This window comes from Hemiscyllium ocellatum, chromosome 19 (genome assembly GCF_020745735.1).
Source record: "Hemiscyllium ocellatum isolate sHemOce1 chromosome 19, sHemOce1.pat.X.cur, whole genome shotgun sequence".
NCBI classification, from domain to species: Eukaryota; Metazoa; Chordata; class Chondrichthyes; order Orectolobiformes; family Hemiscylliidae; genus Hemiscyllium; species Hemiscyllium ocellatum.
The window spans coordinates 38,489,991-38,507,044 of NC_083419.1; the positions used below are offsets into that span (position 1 = coordinate 38,489,991).

The window sequence follows — 17,054 nt, forward strand, 5'->3', positions numbered from 1 at the left end:
GGCTCTCTGAATGTTGTCTGATCCGCTTTGATCTCCAGCATTTGTTTTCAATACAGGTTCCAGCATCTGCAGTAATTTGTTCCTAAATGTTGATCTGAATGGGTTCAGGGAGAGGTTCAACTCGACAAATGCTTTACTTCATCTTTCCATTTCATGTACTGAGTGTCGGTATTCAGTAGTTCAAAGGTCAGTTTAACCATTGACACAAAGATGCAATGCAAAGTTGCCCAGACTCTATCCAAAAATGTTTCAGCTCAGATATAAAAAGACTGTCAATTTCGATCTTCATCACTAATTTATACTGCTCAATCCATGCTAAATGCAAATAATTTGCATTTATAGAACTTATTTCAAGACATCCCAAAATGCTGCTCAAACATTGTCCAAAAAAACTTTCCAGAGCCACAGATTTAATACAAGCTTGATCAAAATTCAAAAGCTTGATCGGAGATATTTAAGGAGCACCTAAGGAGAAAATAGAGATGTAAATATTTCTGAAGGGAATTCAACAGCTGCTGACTTAGAATCTAAAGGCATGGTCACTTGTGGTTCAATGGATTAAAAAAAACAATCAGGTGATGAGTTGAGGCTTGAGGACCGTTAATGATCATAAAGACCTTAATTATGAGATTGTGCTATCTGGTCCTAGACACAAGGAGAAACAACTTTTCCACATCTAAACTTAAGCAAATCTTAAGCAAACACAATGCTGGAGAAACTCAGCTGATTTGGCACACATGTGAAAAAAGAAAATTTAACTTTCAGTCCAGAATGACTCTTGTTCAGAGCTGCTTTTCTTAAAAACTGAAAAATTATTGGAAAATAGGTTCATTTTTATACTTGTGTTGGAAGCAAAGGAGGAACAAGAGGTCAACTGTGTAGAAGGCCAGCACAAAATTTGTCAAGAATCATGTATACTTCAATGAGGTCACCTCTTTCCCCACCCCCACTGCAATAAATTTAGGCTCAACTTCTCATAATAAAGTCCCTCCATATTCAGGATCAGCCTAATAAACCTTCTTTGGATTGCCTATAATGCCAATATATCTTTTCCTTGATTAAAAGGTGCCCCAAAACTATTCACAATATGTGGTCAGATAATTGCCTTTTATTGATTTAGCAAGACCTTACTATTTTAAACTCTAATTTCTTCTAAAGAAAGACCAACATTCCATTTGTCTTTGCTTTAATCTTGTGGTGTATGCTGGTGGATGTGAAGGCTGTCTTGCCATTCTTGTTCAAGAAGCACAACTTCATTCTGCCTCGTAATCAGCATTGCTTCAATCTAGTTGACAAATGAGTCAAACATCTGGCAGAATAGAAGTGCTGGATGGATGAATGCTGTCTTAGAACACAAGAAACCAGAACAGGAGTCATACACAAATGACCACAAGTGAGATCACAATTAATATCCACCACCTGAATATAAATAACACAATTGATATATATTTATTAGCAAGGGATTCTTGTGGTGCAAAGATGATGTCCCAAAAAGTGCACGAGTCGTAGGCAAAAGAATATGCCCTTGGGGAGTCTGGCACCTGCAATATCCTTAGGTGGAAAAGCACAGCAGGTCATCAGGCAGCATCCGAGGAGCAGGAACATCAATGTTTCAGGCAAAAGCCCTTCATCAGGAATGTCTTTTGCCTGAAACAGATTCTCTTGCTTCTCGGATGCTGCCTGATTTGCTGTGCTTTTCCAGCATCATAAACTCAACCTGCAATATCCTTGTCCCCTGATCTGGCTACCAACCAGTTATGCACATGCCTCAACATGTACATATCTCACTTATAAGCTATCCAAATTATGTGCAGTATCAGTGTATGAGCTGTTAGCTAAGAGACAGTGAGAGATCAAGTGTGATAAGTGACGGGGTGTATTCATCATCACTGTCATCTTACATCTTACTCTTCCACCTATTGCTTGTCTGGGCAGACTGCAGTTCTTTTCCATCTGAAAGGTAAAAGGCAAAATGATAAGAGTTGTGATGAGAGATGTTCGCATAAATGAACAAACATAAGCAAGGAAATCTCATGCTGATTGCCAACCACTCATAACAGCTGAATTAGTAATCTGCTAAACTGACTATCATTAGATGGCAATGAACATTTCCAAAAAGAGAGGGCATAAGCATATACTTGGACATTCAATGGCATTATCATTGCTGAATCCCTTGATAGCAACATCTTGCAGGTTACCATTGACCAGAAAGTCAACTGGACTAAACTTAAATTAACGTGACAGACTAGGGATCTTGTAGCGGCTAACTCACCTCTTAAATCTCCAAATCCTGTGCACCGAAAGAAATTTGTGCAACAAAGCAATCTGCAATCTCCAATTAGAATCTAACCACATTCCTTTGATAGTCAAAAGCACCAAAACATTGTCAATTGCTCCACTTTCAGCATCTTAGTCACCAATGACCACAAATTTAACTGGTCTAGCCACAAATATTGTGGATACAAAAGCTGGTCAGAAGCTGGATATTCTGCAATACATGGCTTACTCTGTCTTTCCACCATCTTTAAGGCCCATGTAAGGACATTAATGGAATACACTCCATGCTGGCATGAATCCACGTCCAACAACATTCAAGAAGTTTAACATCTAGAATAAAGTACCTTGCTTGATTGGCATTTATATCCACCATCTTAAACATTTACTGCCTGTACTATATTACATTTGAAGTACTCAGAATAAACCATTGAGTAATTAATCTCTATAATAAGTTACCCCAGGCTGTGGGGACATAGAATGTGATTGGTTTGTGTGAGAGACATGGAGACAGAAAGAGAAACAAATAGAAAGACACAGGCTACATGTGAATGAAGGAAGGATGAGGTACAGGAAGAGGAGGCAGCAGCCATTCATACCAAATACCCTGCTCTACATGTAATCACATCAAAGCTGATACATGAGCTAAATTTCTCACCCCATCGCACCTCAGTAACGCAATGACTTATGATCAGAAAGGACCAGAAGAATATTTAAATGCCTTCAGATAGGTAAGGTCAGCCTCAAATTAAAAGTTGACTGATCATTAATAACTAGTAGAATTGATGCAGGAAAACAAGCAGAGCTAGAAAATATTTGTATTTTCAGAAAGATTTTGATGAAATTGCATTTAATGTGCAAAATGAAAGCACATGGAATTAAAGGTCAATATACCATCATGGAATAAGAATTGGTCGGTAGACAAATAGGATTAAATAGGCATTTTTCAGAGTAGAATGTGGTCACTAGTCAGGTGTTGCAGGGATCAGTATTTGGACTGCTAGCTATTCACAATATACATAAATGAATAGGGTGAAGAAATGAAATGTACTATTTCCACATTTCCTGATGACCCAAAACTACTTACAATGGTGAGTGGGGAAGAAGGTGTAAAGATCCTGTTTGTTCAGATAAGTTGAGTGGGCAAATGCATGGCTGATGCAGTAGAGCATAGATGAATGTGAAGTTTTGTTTTTTGATAGGAAAAACATAATGACAAAGTATTGTTTAAATGATAGATTAGGAAATGTTGATGCACAAAAGGGACCTAGATAGCTCACTGAAAGCAAGCATGCAGTTGCAGCAAGCAGTTAGGTTTGTAAATTGCATTAAAGAGTTTGTGTACAGAAGCAAGGAAATCTTACTGTAGCTGTACTGTGTGCCTTGAGACTACAAGTGGAGCATTGTATACAGCTTTTGTTTCCTCATCCAAGATATACTTTCTGTAGTGGGGATGCAGCAAAGGCTCACCAAACAGATCCCTGGGTTGGTGGTGTTGTTGATTAGGAGATTGGGTCAACTGGAGCTATTCACTGAAGTTTAGAAGCATGAGTCACATTCTCATTCTTGAGCATGCAAAACTGATGTTTTCCTTTCTGTAAGGAGGGGCAGGATTGGTGGTGCCAGCCCAGGACAAGCAGTCATAGTCTCAGGATACAATATAGGTTGTTCTAGACTGAGAAAAAGAGAAATTTCATCCTTCAGAGTATAGTGAACTGGTGGAATTGGACCTCTCTCGAAGAATGTGTAAAGGACCATTCACAATATATTTTTGACCAGAATGAATCACCACACACAGTACAAGTGGATATATTGAACCAACTCAGCCTAGGGTGAGCTTGTCAAACAGGTGTTCTCTCATGCCATTCTCCGATGATCCACAGTACACTAGTAAAGCCAGACATAGAAAATTGAACTGAAGCATTAACTTCATCCACACAGATTGCAGCAGTTCAAAAAAAGCAGTTTGCTATTACCTTCTCTTTGACCATTAGGAGTGGACAATGAATGTTTGCCAGTGATGTCATATTCCAATGAGTGTATAAACAAAGACCGGGTTGAGTCATAATTATATGCATAGTAATTAACTTGTGCATTAATAATGAAAGTATAATATTGTAAGTTGTGCGGAAGATGTTTCTTCAAACTGTGTACACACCAGAAAAAAACTTCATATAAAATCATAGGAAAATATAGCACAGAAGGAAACCATTATGATTGTGCCAGCTTTCTGAAAGCGCTATTTAATTAGTCACAATGCTGAGCTGTTTAGCCTGCAATTCTTTTCACTTCAAGTATTTAAAGCACTTGAAGTTTGTTAACATTACAATAAGTGAAACGTTTGGTTTCAATAGAGTCTTAATGATAAATCACGAAGGTCTGTATTATTCCATGAAAAACACGTACTAATCAGCTAGTTTTTGTACATAAGTCTTTCCTTTCTGGGAGCAGTTCGACCATCTGCAATTATTACACTCATTAGAACACAAAATATAATCATAGGATACTAATACAAAACAATCACCTGTTATTGAAAGGAAGATACAATGTAAATATTTTATCAATTATAGAAAGTTTAATGCATTTACTCTTTAGCTATTGGTCGGCATAACAGCATTTTGGGATCCAGCCAAACAATCCTGTTTACATTGCTTGGTTCCCGACTGATTTGAAACTTTGACCATTCTGTTTAGGAGAGATCTCGGCTACTTGCTTGAATATACATATGCATAGAGCTACTTCTCAAACATTAGAAACAATAACTTGCATTTACAACAACATGAAATTCGATTTGCGAAAAAAGGACCGGGGGGAGAAAACTTTCACATTTTAAGATCGTTTACACTTAGAATGATTTGACATTTTCTGCAATGAATAAAGAACCGAATCTAGGTTGCAGTGCGTTGTGTGTATAATTTGTTCCAGTCCTTGTTCCGGATACATAGCTTCTCCGCGCCCTCCAATTAGGGAAGGGTAGAACTTCACAATTGAATATCCAATTATCCAGCTCCAAATGGGCCAACTTTCTAATTTTTTTGCTTAAATATTTGAAATTAGTTTTTATTAATTGCTTTGGAATTATTCGTCTTAAAAGTAAAAGTTCGCTCTATTTTGGATAAGAGGCGTGAGAAGGCTCATGACATACAAAGACTCTCCAGCTCTCATTATATTAGGACTGGGACAGCTCAACAGCCTTCCAAAGAAGAGAAATAAAAGATAAGGGCACTATCAGCATCGCAGAAGTCTACAGGTAAATTCGTTTTGGGTTTAAGACTCGGTTCACATTAGGGTTAGGAATTCAAGCATTAGCGCTAGGGGTCAAGGGATGTGATCTGGACTGGATCCGATAATTGATTAAATGGGAAGTTATGCTTTAAATTGAGTATTGTAAAACGTTTTATGGGCTCCCCAGTAATCCCAAAACCTGATTTACCCCAATGTAGCTAACTCTGCCTCGTAGTAAATTAACTTTGAAATAAATGCCTGAAAGGGTGGTTAGCCTCTTTTTACACGTGAATTGTGTTATGCCTGTACTTTTTTCCTGTAATCAAGATGACGATTTGCTGGCCACCATTTTGGGGGTGCTCAATAAACCAGTTAGCACCAGTAGAATAGGCGCTTCAACTTAAAAGAAAGGTTTTCTAATCAACCTTTTTTTAGATGTTATTATACAACTTTGAAACAGGTGGGACTTGAAGCAGTGATTTTAACACCAGTTAGCCTGCATAAGTCAAATATTCCACTGATGGGTCAGTCAACTTCTCCACTTTGTCGCTGCAGGCGGGCATATCCTCCTACTAACCATGAGTGTAGCTAATGATAACAAATCTATGCAATTTCAGATTGTCAGTAATTGCCTGCTCTCCAAATAAGATCCAGTTAACTTGGTCGCTGGACCGTAAAGTCTGTAGGCTGGCATTAGCAGTTAGCGTATTCGTGAACGCCGCATCAGAGCAATAAAGTTGCGAATATATACATGACACATACTCAACAGGCGACTGCATTACACACTACTATTACTGCATAATTCCGTTCCTGAAATATGGTAGTGTAAAGGGCGCGTCACTCCATAATGCAAAATATCAAATCTTAGACTTTGTCGACTTGAAAGTCCATAAAGATTAGCATCACCTACATCTCAATGGATACTCAACATACTGGACCCCTATCCAACCTATTCCGAGATTGCTTCTCGTTGAAACTCTCACCACTACTTCCTCTGATGAGTAGCTCGCCTCACCTTTGCTTAAATATCATTGCTTTTTTCCCTTGGGCACGTTTAGGTTTTTTGCTTCAAAGATCATCAGTTGTATCTGGTTGACCAGCGTTCTTTCTACGTGAAAAGGACAGACGGATGTAAACTATGCGTATATTGTCACTGTGTACTGCTGCACATATATACAAAAATTTAAAAGATATTGATTCAAAGCTTTGCCTTCAAAGTGCAAATTTCAGACAGATTAAAAAGTGTATTTGGCCCAAATTAACTGACCAGGAAAGTTTGTAATTAGCTGGATGGATCGACAGCGGAAATTGTTCAAATGTCTTGGTTGCTAATCGAAAAATTCAAAAGAATCCTCATTACATATTTACCTTGATTTGGCTACTATGATTGTTTAATGTTAACAATACATTCTCGAAAGTCTGCATTTAAAGTTGTTTCCCTTCGTTAGATTCACATTATATAGATTTAAAATAAACTTCTTGGTTGTTTTTTCTCAAGTAAGGAAATAACAAAATTTCGCAGTAGTTTTTTTTCCCTTGAATTACAAAGAACTAGAAACAAGAAACGGAACCTAAGAAATTACTTGCAGTTCTGGGAATATGGTTACTGATGTCTGTTCCCTGGTCGTGTCTTCCAGCAGGGAATTTACGCAGACTAGTGATGCTATAATCGCATAACTGCTGTACAGTAGCTTCATTGGTGTTTTCCCGAGCATTGCAGCCAATGAAAGAGCTACAATTACCCGAAAATGTTCTCTTCTATTAATTTCTCTGAACAGCTCGGTTTGAAACTATTACAAACCTCTAGAACGGGTGGGATTTGAACCGGGCCTCCTGGCTCAGAGATAGACACACCACTACTATGCCATAAAAGCCCCAGTCATCAACAGTAGTTACATCTGCAAATGTGTTGCTGGTCAAAGCACAGCAGGCCAGGCAGCATCTCAGGAATAGAGAATTCGACGTTTCGAGCATAAGCCCTTCATTTACTTTACAGTAGTTACATGCTCATCATTAGGCCAGTATTTTTTTCAGATTTTATTATCGTCTGCAATTGTGAGATTTGAACTCGTGTCCCAAAGTATTTTGATGTTGGAATACTTTCCCAATAATTACCATTACACATCACCCTCCTCAATGTTTCTTTTTATACCGTTAAAAATCACACAACACCAGTTATAGTCCAACAGGATTATTTAGAAGCACGGCTGCTCCTTCATCAGGCGGTTGTAATTTTTCTAGGGAAATGTTTCTGATGTTTATGTGTCGTTTAAGAGGTTGAAAAATGGCGCAGAGCATGTGGAAATATGTGCGGTAAATAGTTGAATGTTGTGCATTCACTCTAGAACTATAAGTTGTTTAATGTTATAGAAATGCACGGAAGAAGAGTTGAAGAATGTGCATTCTTCACGGGTTAAATCAAGAAGGAGCAGCGCTTAGAAAGCTAGTGCTTCCAAATAAACCTGTTGGACTATAACCCGGTAGTGTGTGGTTTTCAAATTTATCCACAGCAGTCCAACACCGGTACCTCCAAGTCATGGCTACCATTTTTTTTAATACCCCTAGAATTATATCTTCAGTTAAAACTCCAATTTCTTTCTATTCTATGCGTCTAAATCATCCAATCGTTAGGGAATGCAAATTGATTGCGCAAAGGTTTCCTAAGTAAAATTGAAATGGAGTAAAATTTCTGTATAAGAGAGCGGAAAAACCTTGGCGGGAATTCATCCCCACACACATTGTGAGAAACGGGAGGGAAAGTTTCGTCGTTATTGTAGAAATAGTAATTAGACATAGTAATTGATGTTTCGTGAGTGGAGCAAATATTTAAAACGGAAACTGATTCTCTACTACGCATTTGTTGATTGTATGCTTAGGAGAGACTGGATAATATTTGTGTGGGGAGGGAATTTTTTCTGATGTCTGTGTCGGTTTAAGAGGTGGAAATAGGCGCAGAGCAAGTGGAAATATGTGCGGTAAACAGTAGAGTGATATGTATTCACTCTGGAATTGTAAGTTGTTAAATGTAATAGAAATGCATGGAAGAGCAGTTGTAGAATGTGCATTCTTCAGAGGTTAAATAGGTGTGATTCTCCTTTCGAGCTTAGTCAACTTTGTTTCTTTGGATTCAATTGCAGCTTTTAATGTGGTTTTCAACTGAGTTATCTCAAATCTGTATGGTGTACAGTCATCGAAATCCTAATCTACTAAAAACCAACAGTAACTAGATTATTGTTCATTCACTTTGTGCTGGATGGCTTCATTCACGTTGCTGTATTTCGTTACATAATCTGCAACGGTGAAACAGAATGAGGTCTGATGGATTCTTGTCTGTTTTCGACAGTAAGAAATTGACTCGAACTGTTTCCTATAATAAGTAGCATTTAGCCGGAGTATCATTTCAGTTGCAATGAGATTTACACTTTAGGAACAGGCTTTCAGATTTGTAAAAGTAGTCTACCTACATAGAATCAGTTAACTGGCGCTGTTCTTGTGAAGTTCCGACCGTTACATAAATTTCACATTTATAATTTACTAACCATGGCCGATCAAAGCATATTAAAGGTTTTCATACAAATTTTGCATAATCAATTCTTAAATTATGTTTAAACTAGTTATAGAATCTAGTTTGGAAATATGATTCATTCATAGATGGACAATATTCCATTGCATCGATTTTGGAATTTCAAAGGCACCCCCCAACCCACATAATAAACTATCAAATGGGTAAAGCCGGTGTAGTTATAATTCATAACTTCTTGGGTAGCTATTTTATTTCCAAGCGATGAATTTACTCCCATAGTTAGATTATATGATCTTTGCCCCTCCCTGGGAGCTTAATGCATCTTTAATTTGCTTTGTATTGTATGGATATATATATATGCCATTAGGTAACCAGAGATAGACTAGTCTGGCCTAAATGATATTTAAGAAATGTCTTTAGAGCATTGACTAAGTTCTCCAACAAGAATAAATGATCGATGTAACGTGGTTGTCTGGGGAGTGAAAGGTCCTCCCTCCTTTCTTTTTCTCTTAATTAATGAGTTAACAGCAACCTTCATCTCTATCCCTTACCGATTAGATAGCATATATTTGAAAAATTGTTTCTGCACTTTATTTCCATATGTGATGACGTTGAATTGAGTGCATATGACTGACCTGTGACTTGATACGTTAATCCATCAAAAATTAAGACATAATATCTCTCCTTCCTTAAGTTTAGAAATAAGGTTTTTATTTTAGGATTAACGTATATGAGTCATTACCGATAACCGATCGGGATACATCAGGAACAACGAAGCGCGTTAATAGAAATCTAAATTCTATTCTCTAACCAAACAACGCTCTGTGTTAAATCTCTCATTGTAACTGAAAGAGTCCATGTTTGTATTTATTCTTCTGCATCTTCCTGTTCAATAATCTTGGCCGTAGATGGTATTGGGAGACCGGTCTGGTTTTAATCACCCAAAGCATCGCAGCGGCTCACTTTTTTTTTTCTGCTCCACCTGAAAATAAACCATCAGTTCATCCCAGCCTTGGTTCTCTGTGGTATTTGTCCATCCAGACCCCTGAAGTTATCCATTTCTGTATTATTTTATTATTTCAATCGATCCTCCAAACTATCATTCTTGTAATAATCACTCGATTGTTTTGCGTTACATCTATCTGCTATTTTTCTCGTGTCCCTGATGTAGCCTCCAGCCTTTTATCAGTCTGTCTTTGTACCTGTTCACTTTTCACAATATACGATTCTCCAATTTAACCCATTTACCCATTCAATTGTAAATGTATTTGCTTCATATTCCAAATAACTTCATTTTTTTTAAGAATGACAATTGATGGTGAAGTATATGCAAAATATGTGTAATCTGTAAAAATACATGGAGTCACAGGTGTATGCATGAATACCAAAACATTCTTAACACTGCCAGGGTCGTAAACAATGTGTGGTTATGTGGTGAGAGACTATAATTGTATTATGAAAACAGAATTGAATTGGATGTCCTAATATCGATTCAACAAAAAGGTTAATATTCGGCAGGGCCTTTAATTCGGGTAAAATTAGTCATACTTGGTTCAAGTACTCATAACCTGTAGTGTTTTTTTTCTGCATGGAGATTATAGTTAAGTGGCGCCAAATTTGGATAGCCGACGTTTAATATTTTAATATCATCTAAAACTTCCATATTTTTAATCAACTTGATCAGATCTATAGGTGGGACTTGCGCCAGACGCTTTTAGCCCAAAGGTAGGGATACATGTCAAGCCGGACTTAAGTATACTTAGATATTTTCTAGTCAACCTGTTCACTGCTGTTATTATAAATCTCTGCATCAGGTGGAACTTGAACCCGAGCCTCTTGGTCCAGAGGTAGGGATATTACCTCTACGAAGTAAGAGCTGTTTGCTCATAGTCCAACTGATTTTTTTTGTGTGCAGATTTATAGTCATAAACCAATTAGCTAATCAATAATATTACAGGCAGACATGAAGTTTCCTATAACTTACTAACTCTCCACCACCCACCACTATATTTTTATTCCAAGTGAGCAGATAAATAAACCCCACAAAAGTCGTCATTGATTGAGTGAAGGCTTCAATTGTTTTGGAATTCTGTACGAGTTATGCTCGATTGATACTTGAATACTTCGCAAAATGATTTACACGATAAATTACAAATTACAAATTACCAGGCCTTCTGTTTGAGATGCCTTGCAGCATGGTGTTATATATGATAGCTTCAATTCTGTTTGTGTTAAACTCATGAAAGGCGAATGGCGTTGTTTTCACATTAATAAATAGATTACACCTGGAGAAAGCAGAGGAGGTCTCCAACCAAGAGTTCTTCCTCTTATCTATTGGCAAGTTTATATGAAACAGATACTTTGTATGTTTCATGCACAGGCTTGTCTTTCTACAAATGGGGCTGCACAATTTTACGTGTTGCTTTAAGAAAAAAACGTCAGAAGCACATTTTAGTGAGTATCTATGCCAATATAATCTTGTTAGACTGATGAGGTCTGCGCAAAAGTAGGTGGTAAAATTAAACTTAAATTTGCTGTGGAACATACCACGAAAACCAATCAATCACGCACATGTACCTTTTTTTAAAAAAGGTATTATTTAGGATGTAGGTACTTTGGGGTGGGGGGGGGGTGTATCAGTATACCCCTACAAAGGCAGACTTACTGTAAACGTGCCTTGCTGAGGTCTACACTGCGAATTGATGAAGATGAAATACAGTTTAGTTTCCATTTCGCTGCCTAATATTTACTGCTGGCTGAAGCAAGTTATCTCGTTAGGTAAGACGTGTTTATTATAACTAATTACAACATAATTACTGCAAAAGTAAAATGGCATTTTTAATAGTGGCCTTTTCTTTTCCTTTCTTCTAAAATGAGAACAAGCTACTTACCAACATCCCCGCTCCTATGTGACAGCGTGGAGTGATCATTCCAATGACTTTTAAAACAATATATTGCCAATTCACTTAGTCACTGGGCAGCAGCTGTGAAACATGTGAAGGAACGTAAAGGGTGGATGGAGGCCATCTAAACCTGTCCGCACCGTAACATCACTAAAAAAAAGGTCCGCTCCGTACTGCACTCTGTAGAAAATTACATTTTATTCACAGTTCGCTGTTTTAAACGCACTTAAGGCTTTTTCTTAAAATATAAAGAACGCATTCCACTCCGCCTACATTGACAGACCTACTTTGTATGATCGTCATTTTTCTAAATTCGAGCGGCCGTGCCGTTGTAAATGTATCATTTCGGTCTAACCGTTGCAGGAGACAGACCCAAAAAAAAGGCAAGTGAAGGTTCCTATTTTTTGGCGCAGCTTTAAATAGACTTTGGGAAACGGTTATTGTCGTTTTAAATATGAATTCAAAAAGTTGGACGGCCTCTCTCCGAACTGCGTGCGCGCTCGCGACAAGGACGCCTCCTCGCGCTGATTGACGTTCTTGTCCTCCAATAGAATCGTGTCGCTCCCAACCGTTTGTTTCGTCCTGTCGAACATGGGCCAACGCGACTGCGGCTAGTGGGCGGGGCAACAGTTTTGAAAGACAAACACTGCTCGGCGCGCGCGCTGACGTTGGAGTAGCTCGCGCCCTCATTGGCCACCACACCGTGGCGTGCTTTTTTTAGTACGCGAGCTGTCAATCATCCACAGAGCGCTAGCCGCCCCAGAGCTCGAGCTCCCCCTCTCCCACACGCACTGTAGCTGCTCCTGGGAGTGTCTGGCTCCTACTTAGCGGGCGATAATGTTTTACAAAGCTATTGTTTCTGCAGCTACTGTTATTTTTTTTTAAATAAGGCTCTCAAATGCATGTCGGTTTGCTTTTCCTTTGAGGGGGGAAAGATAGGTGGTGAAGATAGGGTACAGGAGCTAAGCACTCTGTCATTCTGTTGTCAACTCCCCCGCCACGGTAAATCCCCTCTTCAAAAATCACACCCAAGAAGATGCGTTTATCATTTTAAAATAATGTCTTAAGCACCAAAAGCAACTGTTTCAGGGTGCGGATAAAACCCTTGGAATTATAACGGTTTTCTGAAAATATGGAACAGTAAACATTTTACTTATTTCTTTGACTAGGTGTAGCTCGCATCGACACAAAAAAATGCATCATCTCAAAATAAGCCTTACATTTACAATCACACAAGCCCCGAGGTAATTTTCAAATCATTATGCAAACCAAAACATCCCTCAACTTAACTAAGATAGCAGCACTAGCTACTTTAACGGTTCCTTGAACATTTGCAATGTGAATTAGCTATACACACGTATATTGTACGTTTTTCTTTATTTGAAATCAGGATGCGGGACAAAGTCAGCATCTCTTCACACGTTACAAAACAAAAATGAGGAATATATTCAATATTAAGGCAGAAAATGGCTCAGGACGCTTTCTCTTTCAAGCATAGCCTTATATTATGACAGCCAAAAACGGAAGGGAAAATCTACAATAAAGCATTTACAAATGCACATGAAGAATGCCACTTTGGCTTAACGGAAAATTATCTTCTAGATTCCAAAAAAACAATTCTTTTCAACATAAATAAGTTAGTATAATTTCTCAGTGTCTTTACAAAGTTATGTACACAGGTACATTTTAGATTTTTTTTATTCTTTTAAACATACAATACACAGGTATTGTAACTTTGCAGTTTCTAAACTGCATTGGAAAACTATACTGCTACTATTCAAGTCATACATTGTCTAACTCTGCGTTTTAATATTTTCCCGTCTCATCCCTCCCTCCCCTCCCCCACCCTTACCAAAAATGGTTTATGTGCTACAAAAAAAACTATATACACAGGTAGTAAAATCAGCCAAGTGATAAAGGAAGAACCTAATTGCACAGCGCTATATCCACTCTAAAATAGGCGGTTTAGTGTTCACAAGTTCAGTGCCTGGGCTCTCCTCACTTGGAGAGATAACGATATGTCTGTCTCTGAGGAGATCGTCCTCGCTTCATCAAGCACTGCCATGGATGAACAAGGAAAAAAGGATCTTCATATCTAACAAGGAAAAATACGAAGTAAAAAAGATTAATACAATGTTTGGTAATGATGTATGATTGGAATTACTTAAAATGCTATTTGGCATAGCCACACTGATAATTTCAACTCAGCTGCTGATTACAGGGTACAGTTGGCAAAAGGGTTAAGCAATTGCAATTGGTTATTCAACTGGACGCTGAGCCAACCAATACCATAAGTAGTGTTAAGACTTGTGCACAGATACAATCAAGTTATTATTGTGATATTTCTATATCTCATTTAAAATCTAGCAGCTGGATAAGTTGCATCTTCTGCCTGAAAGTAATCAAAAAATCCATTTGTCAGCACGGTGGGACTTTATCCCATTAGACACAAAACCACATTTAACTAGCAGCCATAACTTCCAAATAATACATGTTTATGCATTTGATAATCCAAATATAATTAGGACTGATGGTCCTAGGCCTTTTCTTTTATAAAAAAGAAACAGATTTGTTTTCTGATTCAGTGAGAGGGGCAAATTGATAAAGTTTGGCAGCATTACCTGAACAGAGAGTCACTGAAATGAGTGAGTATGTTAGAGGTTTTGGATCTGATTAGTGAGATCTATCAATTTAAAGAAAAGTCATAACTGCAAAAAAAAACAGTTTTGACAAAGGATATGTAAAATGTCAGCACAAAGGTGCATAAGGTATCACATCTTCTGCTATGTGAAACTGATACAAAAGACAAAGTTATGTAGCATATGCAGTACTTCACACAAAGTGGGCAATATTCTCAATGCATTACTTTTACTGTGGCTACCAATGTGGACAAGGCCAAGAAATAAGAATAATCTCCATTAAGTTTTACTTTGTTGAGACTAGCCATTAAAAATTTGGCTTTCCCACCCTACCCCTCATTTTGTGCATTGAATCTAATAGTGTACATATTGCCTCCTCATATCTTACTACAGCACAAAATCATAGGGGAAATTAGAGTCCCAAAATGAGAAACATTAATCATGTTTGTAAAGTAGCTATTCTACAAATTTGTACTCCATCCCAAGTGTTACTTTGAATGCTGCTTGGATATTTTAACTGGGGAGATAAAGTACAACTTGCTCTAGTGATCCATTTTTACCGTGATTATTTCTCTTATTATATTTATGGTGGACGTTGGCGTAAAGAAAAAAAAATGCTCTTTGTATAAAGCCTACAAAGACACACCACTATTGTGGTTGCGCACTCCCCCGCGTAATGTGCTACATTTTCAGTCCGTCCTGTGACTTACTTTATTGACAAGACTTGGGCAAAGCAATCTGCTATATTGGGCAGGGAAAGAAAGGTCACCGAAGACATTTGGATTTTTGTGCAGAACGCAATAGTGTATCTAGTTATTTGAAAGCAGCTGGAAATAATCACCTGTGCATACGTGTCGTTCAGGAAAATATAGCAAAGAAAAACAGCAGTGACATTACAACCCTGCATATACTTTCAAACCTGGGCTAGTGAGGCCGATTGATCAATGCAGTCTTGTTGCTAGCTACGTTATAGGATATTTTGGGAGGAGACAATCAATTGAAAAAAGGTACATCATAACTACCTTGTCACCTTTGTTTTATGTTTGATGCCCGCTCGAAATCGATTTCTTCGGCGTCTTCTCTAATGCATTTATATTGGGAGAATTTGCTGACCAGTCTGTCTCCGTCGCTGTGTTGACTCTTTTTGCTTCTGGAAATCCATCTATAATCAAGAAAAGCTAGTTAAAAATTGAAACCAGGATGATGGTATATTATGAGGGTCATTCCTACTCCTAATGAAGACTTGTGCTGGTGGGTATTAGTCAACCACATCTCAAGCTTGTTGAACGAGGAAAAAGCCGTTTGCTTCATCTTTCTAAAAGGCCTTTGAAGTTGCAGTAGCCTTTTTCAAACGTAGGGGAACTCATGCTTAACCCCAAACAGACCAAGAACTGCACGATTTTAAAAGCAGGTCCACTGGAAATAAAGGAGTAAACCACTGTTTGGTGGTGAAAGCTTCTTTTTTGCGCGAAAAGAAAAAGGTCAGAAAGGTCCGTTTGAAAATGGATCCTGCAGCTCCCAAAAGAGAGTGCATCTTTGTCACTTACCGACTGACGCAGCTCGTTTTCGGGGACTACAGCACTGTTCTTTTGAGTCCGTGAAATGTTCAGTTGTCTCTTTAACCACGTCCTTTTGCTCTGAATTCGTTAAGTGCGTGTCCCCTGAATTTCCCAGAGCCAAAGTTCCGACGCAAACAATCGCATGGTTCCCGTTCACATCCACACTGCAATCCGCTGGTGACACTTGCTCCCTCGAAGAACCCCAGTAAAAATTAGGCACATCCTTGCAATCCACCGCTTCCCATTTGTAATTCCCATCCAACGGCTTGTCCCTCTCGAAGTCGTAATTCCACCTTCGCCTGTCCTGCTCGCGGATCTCCCTCTGTTTCCTTTGTAAGTCACGGTTCAGCTCATCGTGGTTTACGGGACCGAAGAGGTTCCTGCAGGCTGACGGTTTCGGGTGCCCTCCTTGCTGAGCTGCCATTCTCTCCAGCGAAGGGCTACCATTAGAAATGCGTACGTTTGACATTTTTTTTTCCCCTTCGTACCCCCTCTCACTGCAAATCGTCCGAAGCCTCACAGACAGCAGAACTGCAAGGTTACACGATGTAACAATATCGTGCAATTCTTCAGAAAGCAGCAAAGCACCGAACCACAACAAAAATGCTAACAACAACAGCAGTTTACAACCTATCGCTCGTCAAAACTGATTCTAGTAAAGGCGGAAAAAAAAACTGGCTTTTTTTTCAGTTACCCAATATGGCGAAGGAGGCTGACGAAGAGGAAACTGAGTGACGGACAGGGAATTTTAAAAAGAGAGCACCCTGCGATTGGCCGGAGTCGAGCCGCCCCGCCTTTGTCCCGCCTTTCATGTGTAGGGTTGGGACTCAGGAACGAGCTTGCTCAAGGCTGGGAGCGACCTTGTAATAATCTAAAAACGTTTTGTTTATTGACAAGCAATCTCTCTCTTCCCTCCCCACCCCCCTTCCTC

The 17,054-nt window shown here is 38.6% G+C and overlaps 1 protein-coding gene and 1 long non-coding RNA gene across 3 annotated transcripts; both read right to left on the reverse strand.

The window, feature by feature from the left end:
* Positions 1-412: 412 nt before the first annotated feature.
* On the reverse strand, positions 413-12,435 carry LOC132824702 (uncharacterized). 2 transcript variants are annotated; one of them, XR_009645692.1, is made up of 4 exons: positions 11,914-12,435; positions 6,515-6,607; positions 1,902-1,953; positions 413-465 (listed from the first exon to the last, which is right to left on the reverse strand). It is a non-coding gene; the product is annotated as an uncharacterized LOC132824702 (long non-coding RNA). The 2 variants fall into 2 exon arrangements; XR_009645691.1 differs by lacking the exon at positions 413-465 and having other exon boundaries at positions 514-1,953.
* An 848-nt stretch (positions 12,436-13,283) lies between these two features.
* cdkn1bb (cyclin dependent kinase inhibitor 1Bb) lies at positions 13,284-16,837 on the reverse strand. Its single transcript, XM_060839370.1, has 3 exons — positions 16,112-16,837; positions 15,587-15,726; positions 13,284-14,020 (listed from the first exon to the last, which is right to left on the reverse strand). Exons 1-2 carry the CDS (start codon positions 16,590-16,592, stop codon positions 15,602-15,604), a joined length of 606 nt encoding a protein of 201 aa, XP_060695353.1. The 5' UTR covers positions 16,593-16,837; the 3' UTR covers positions 13,284-14,020; positions 15,587-15,601.
* Positions 16,838-17,054: the final 217 nt, after the last annotated feature.

Bases quoted from the DNA above. Each gene is read 5' to 3' on its own strand.
- cdkn1bb (XM_060839370.1), bottom strand. From the start codon at position 16,592: ATGTCAAACGTACGCATTTCTAATGGTAGCCCTTCGCTGGAGAGAATG. The intron at 15,727-16,111 runs GTAAGTGACAAA...TCTTGATTATAG, and splicing joins AAAACGAGCTGCGTCAGTCG to ATGGATTTCCAGAAGCAAAA.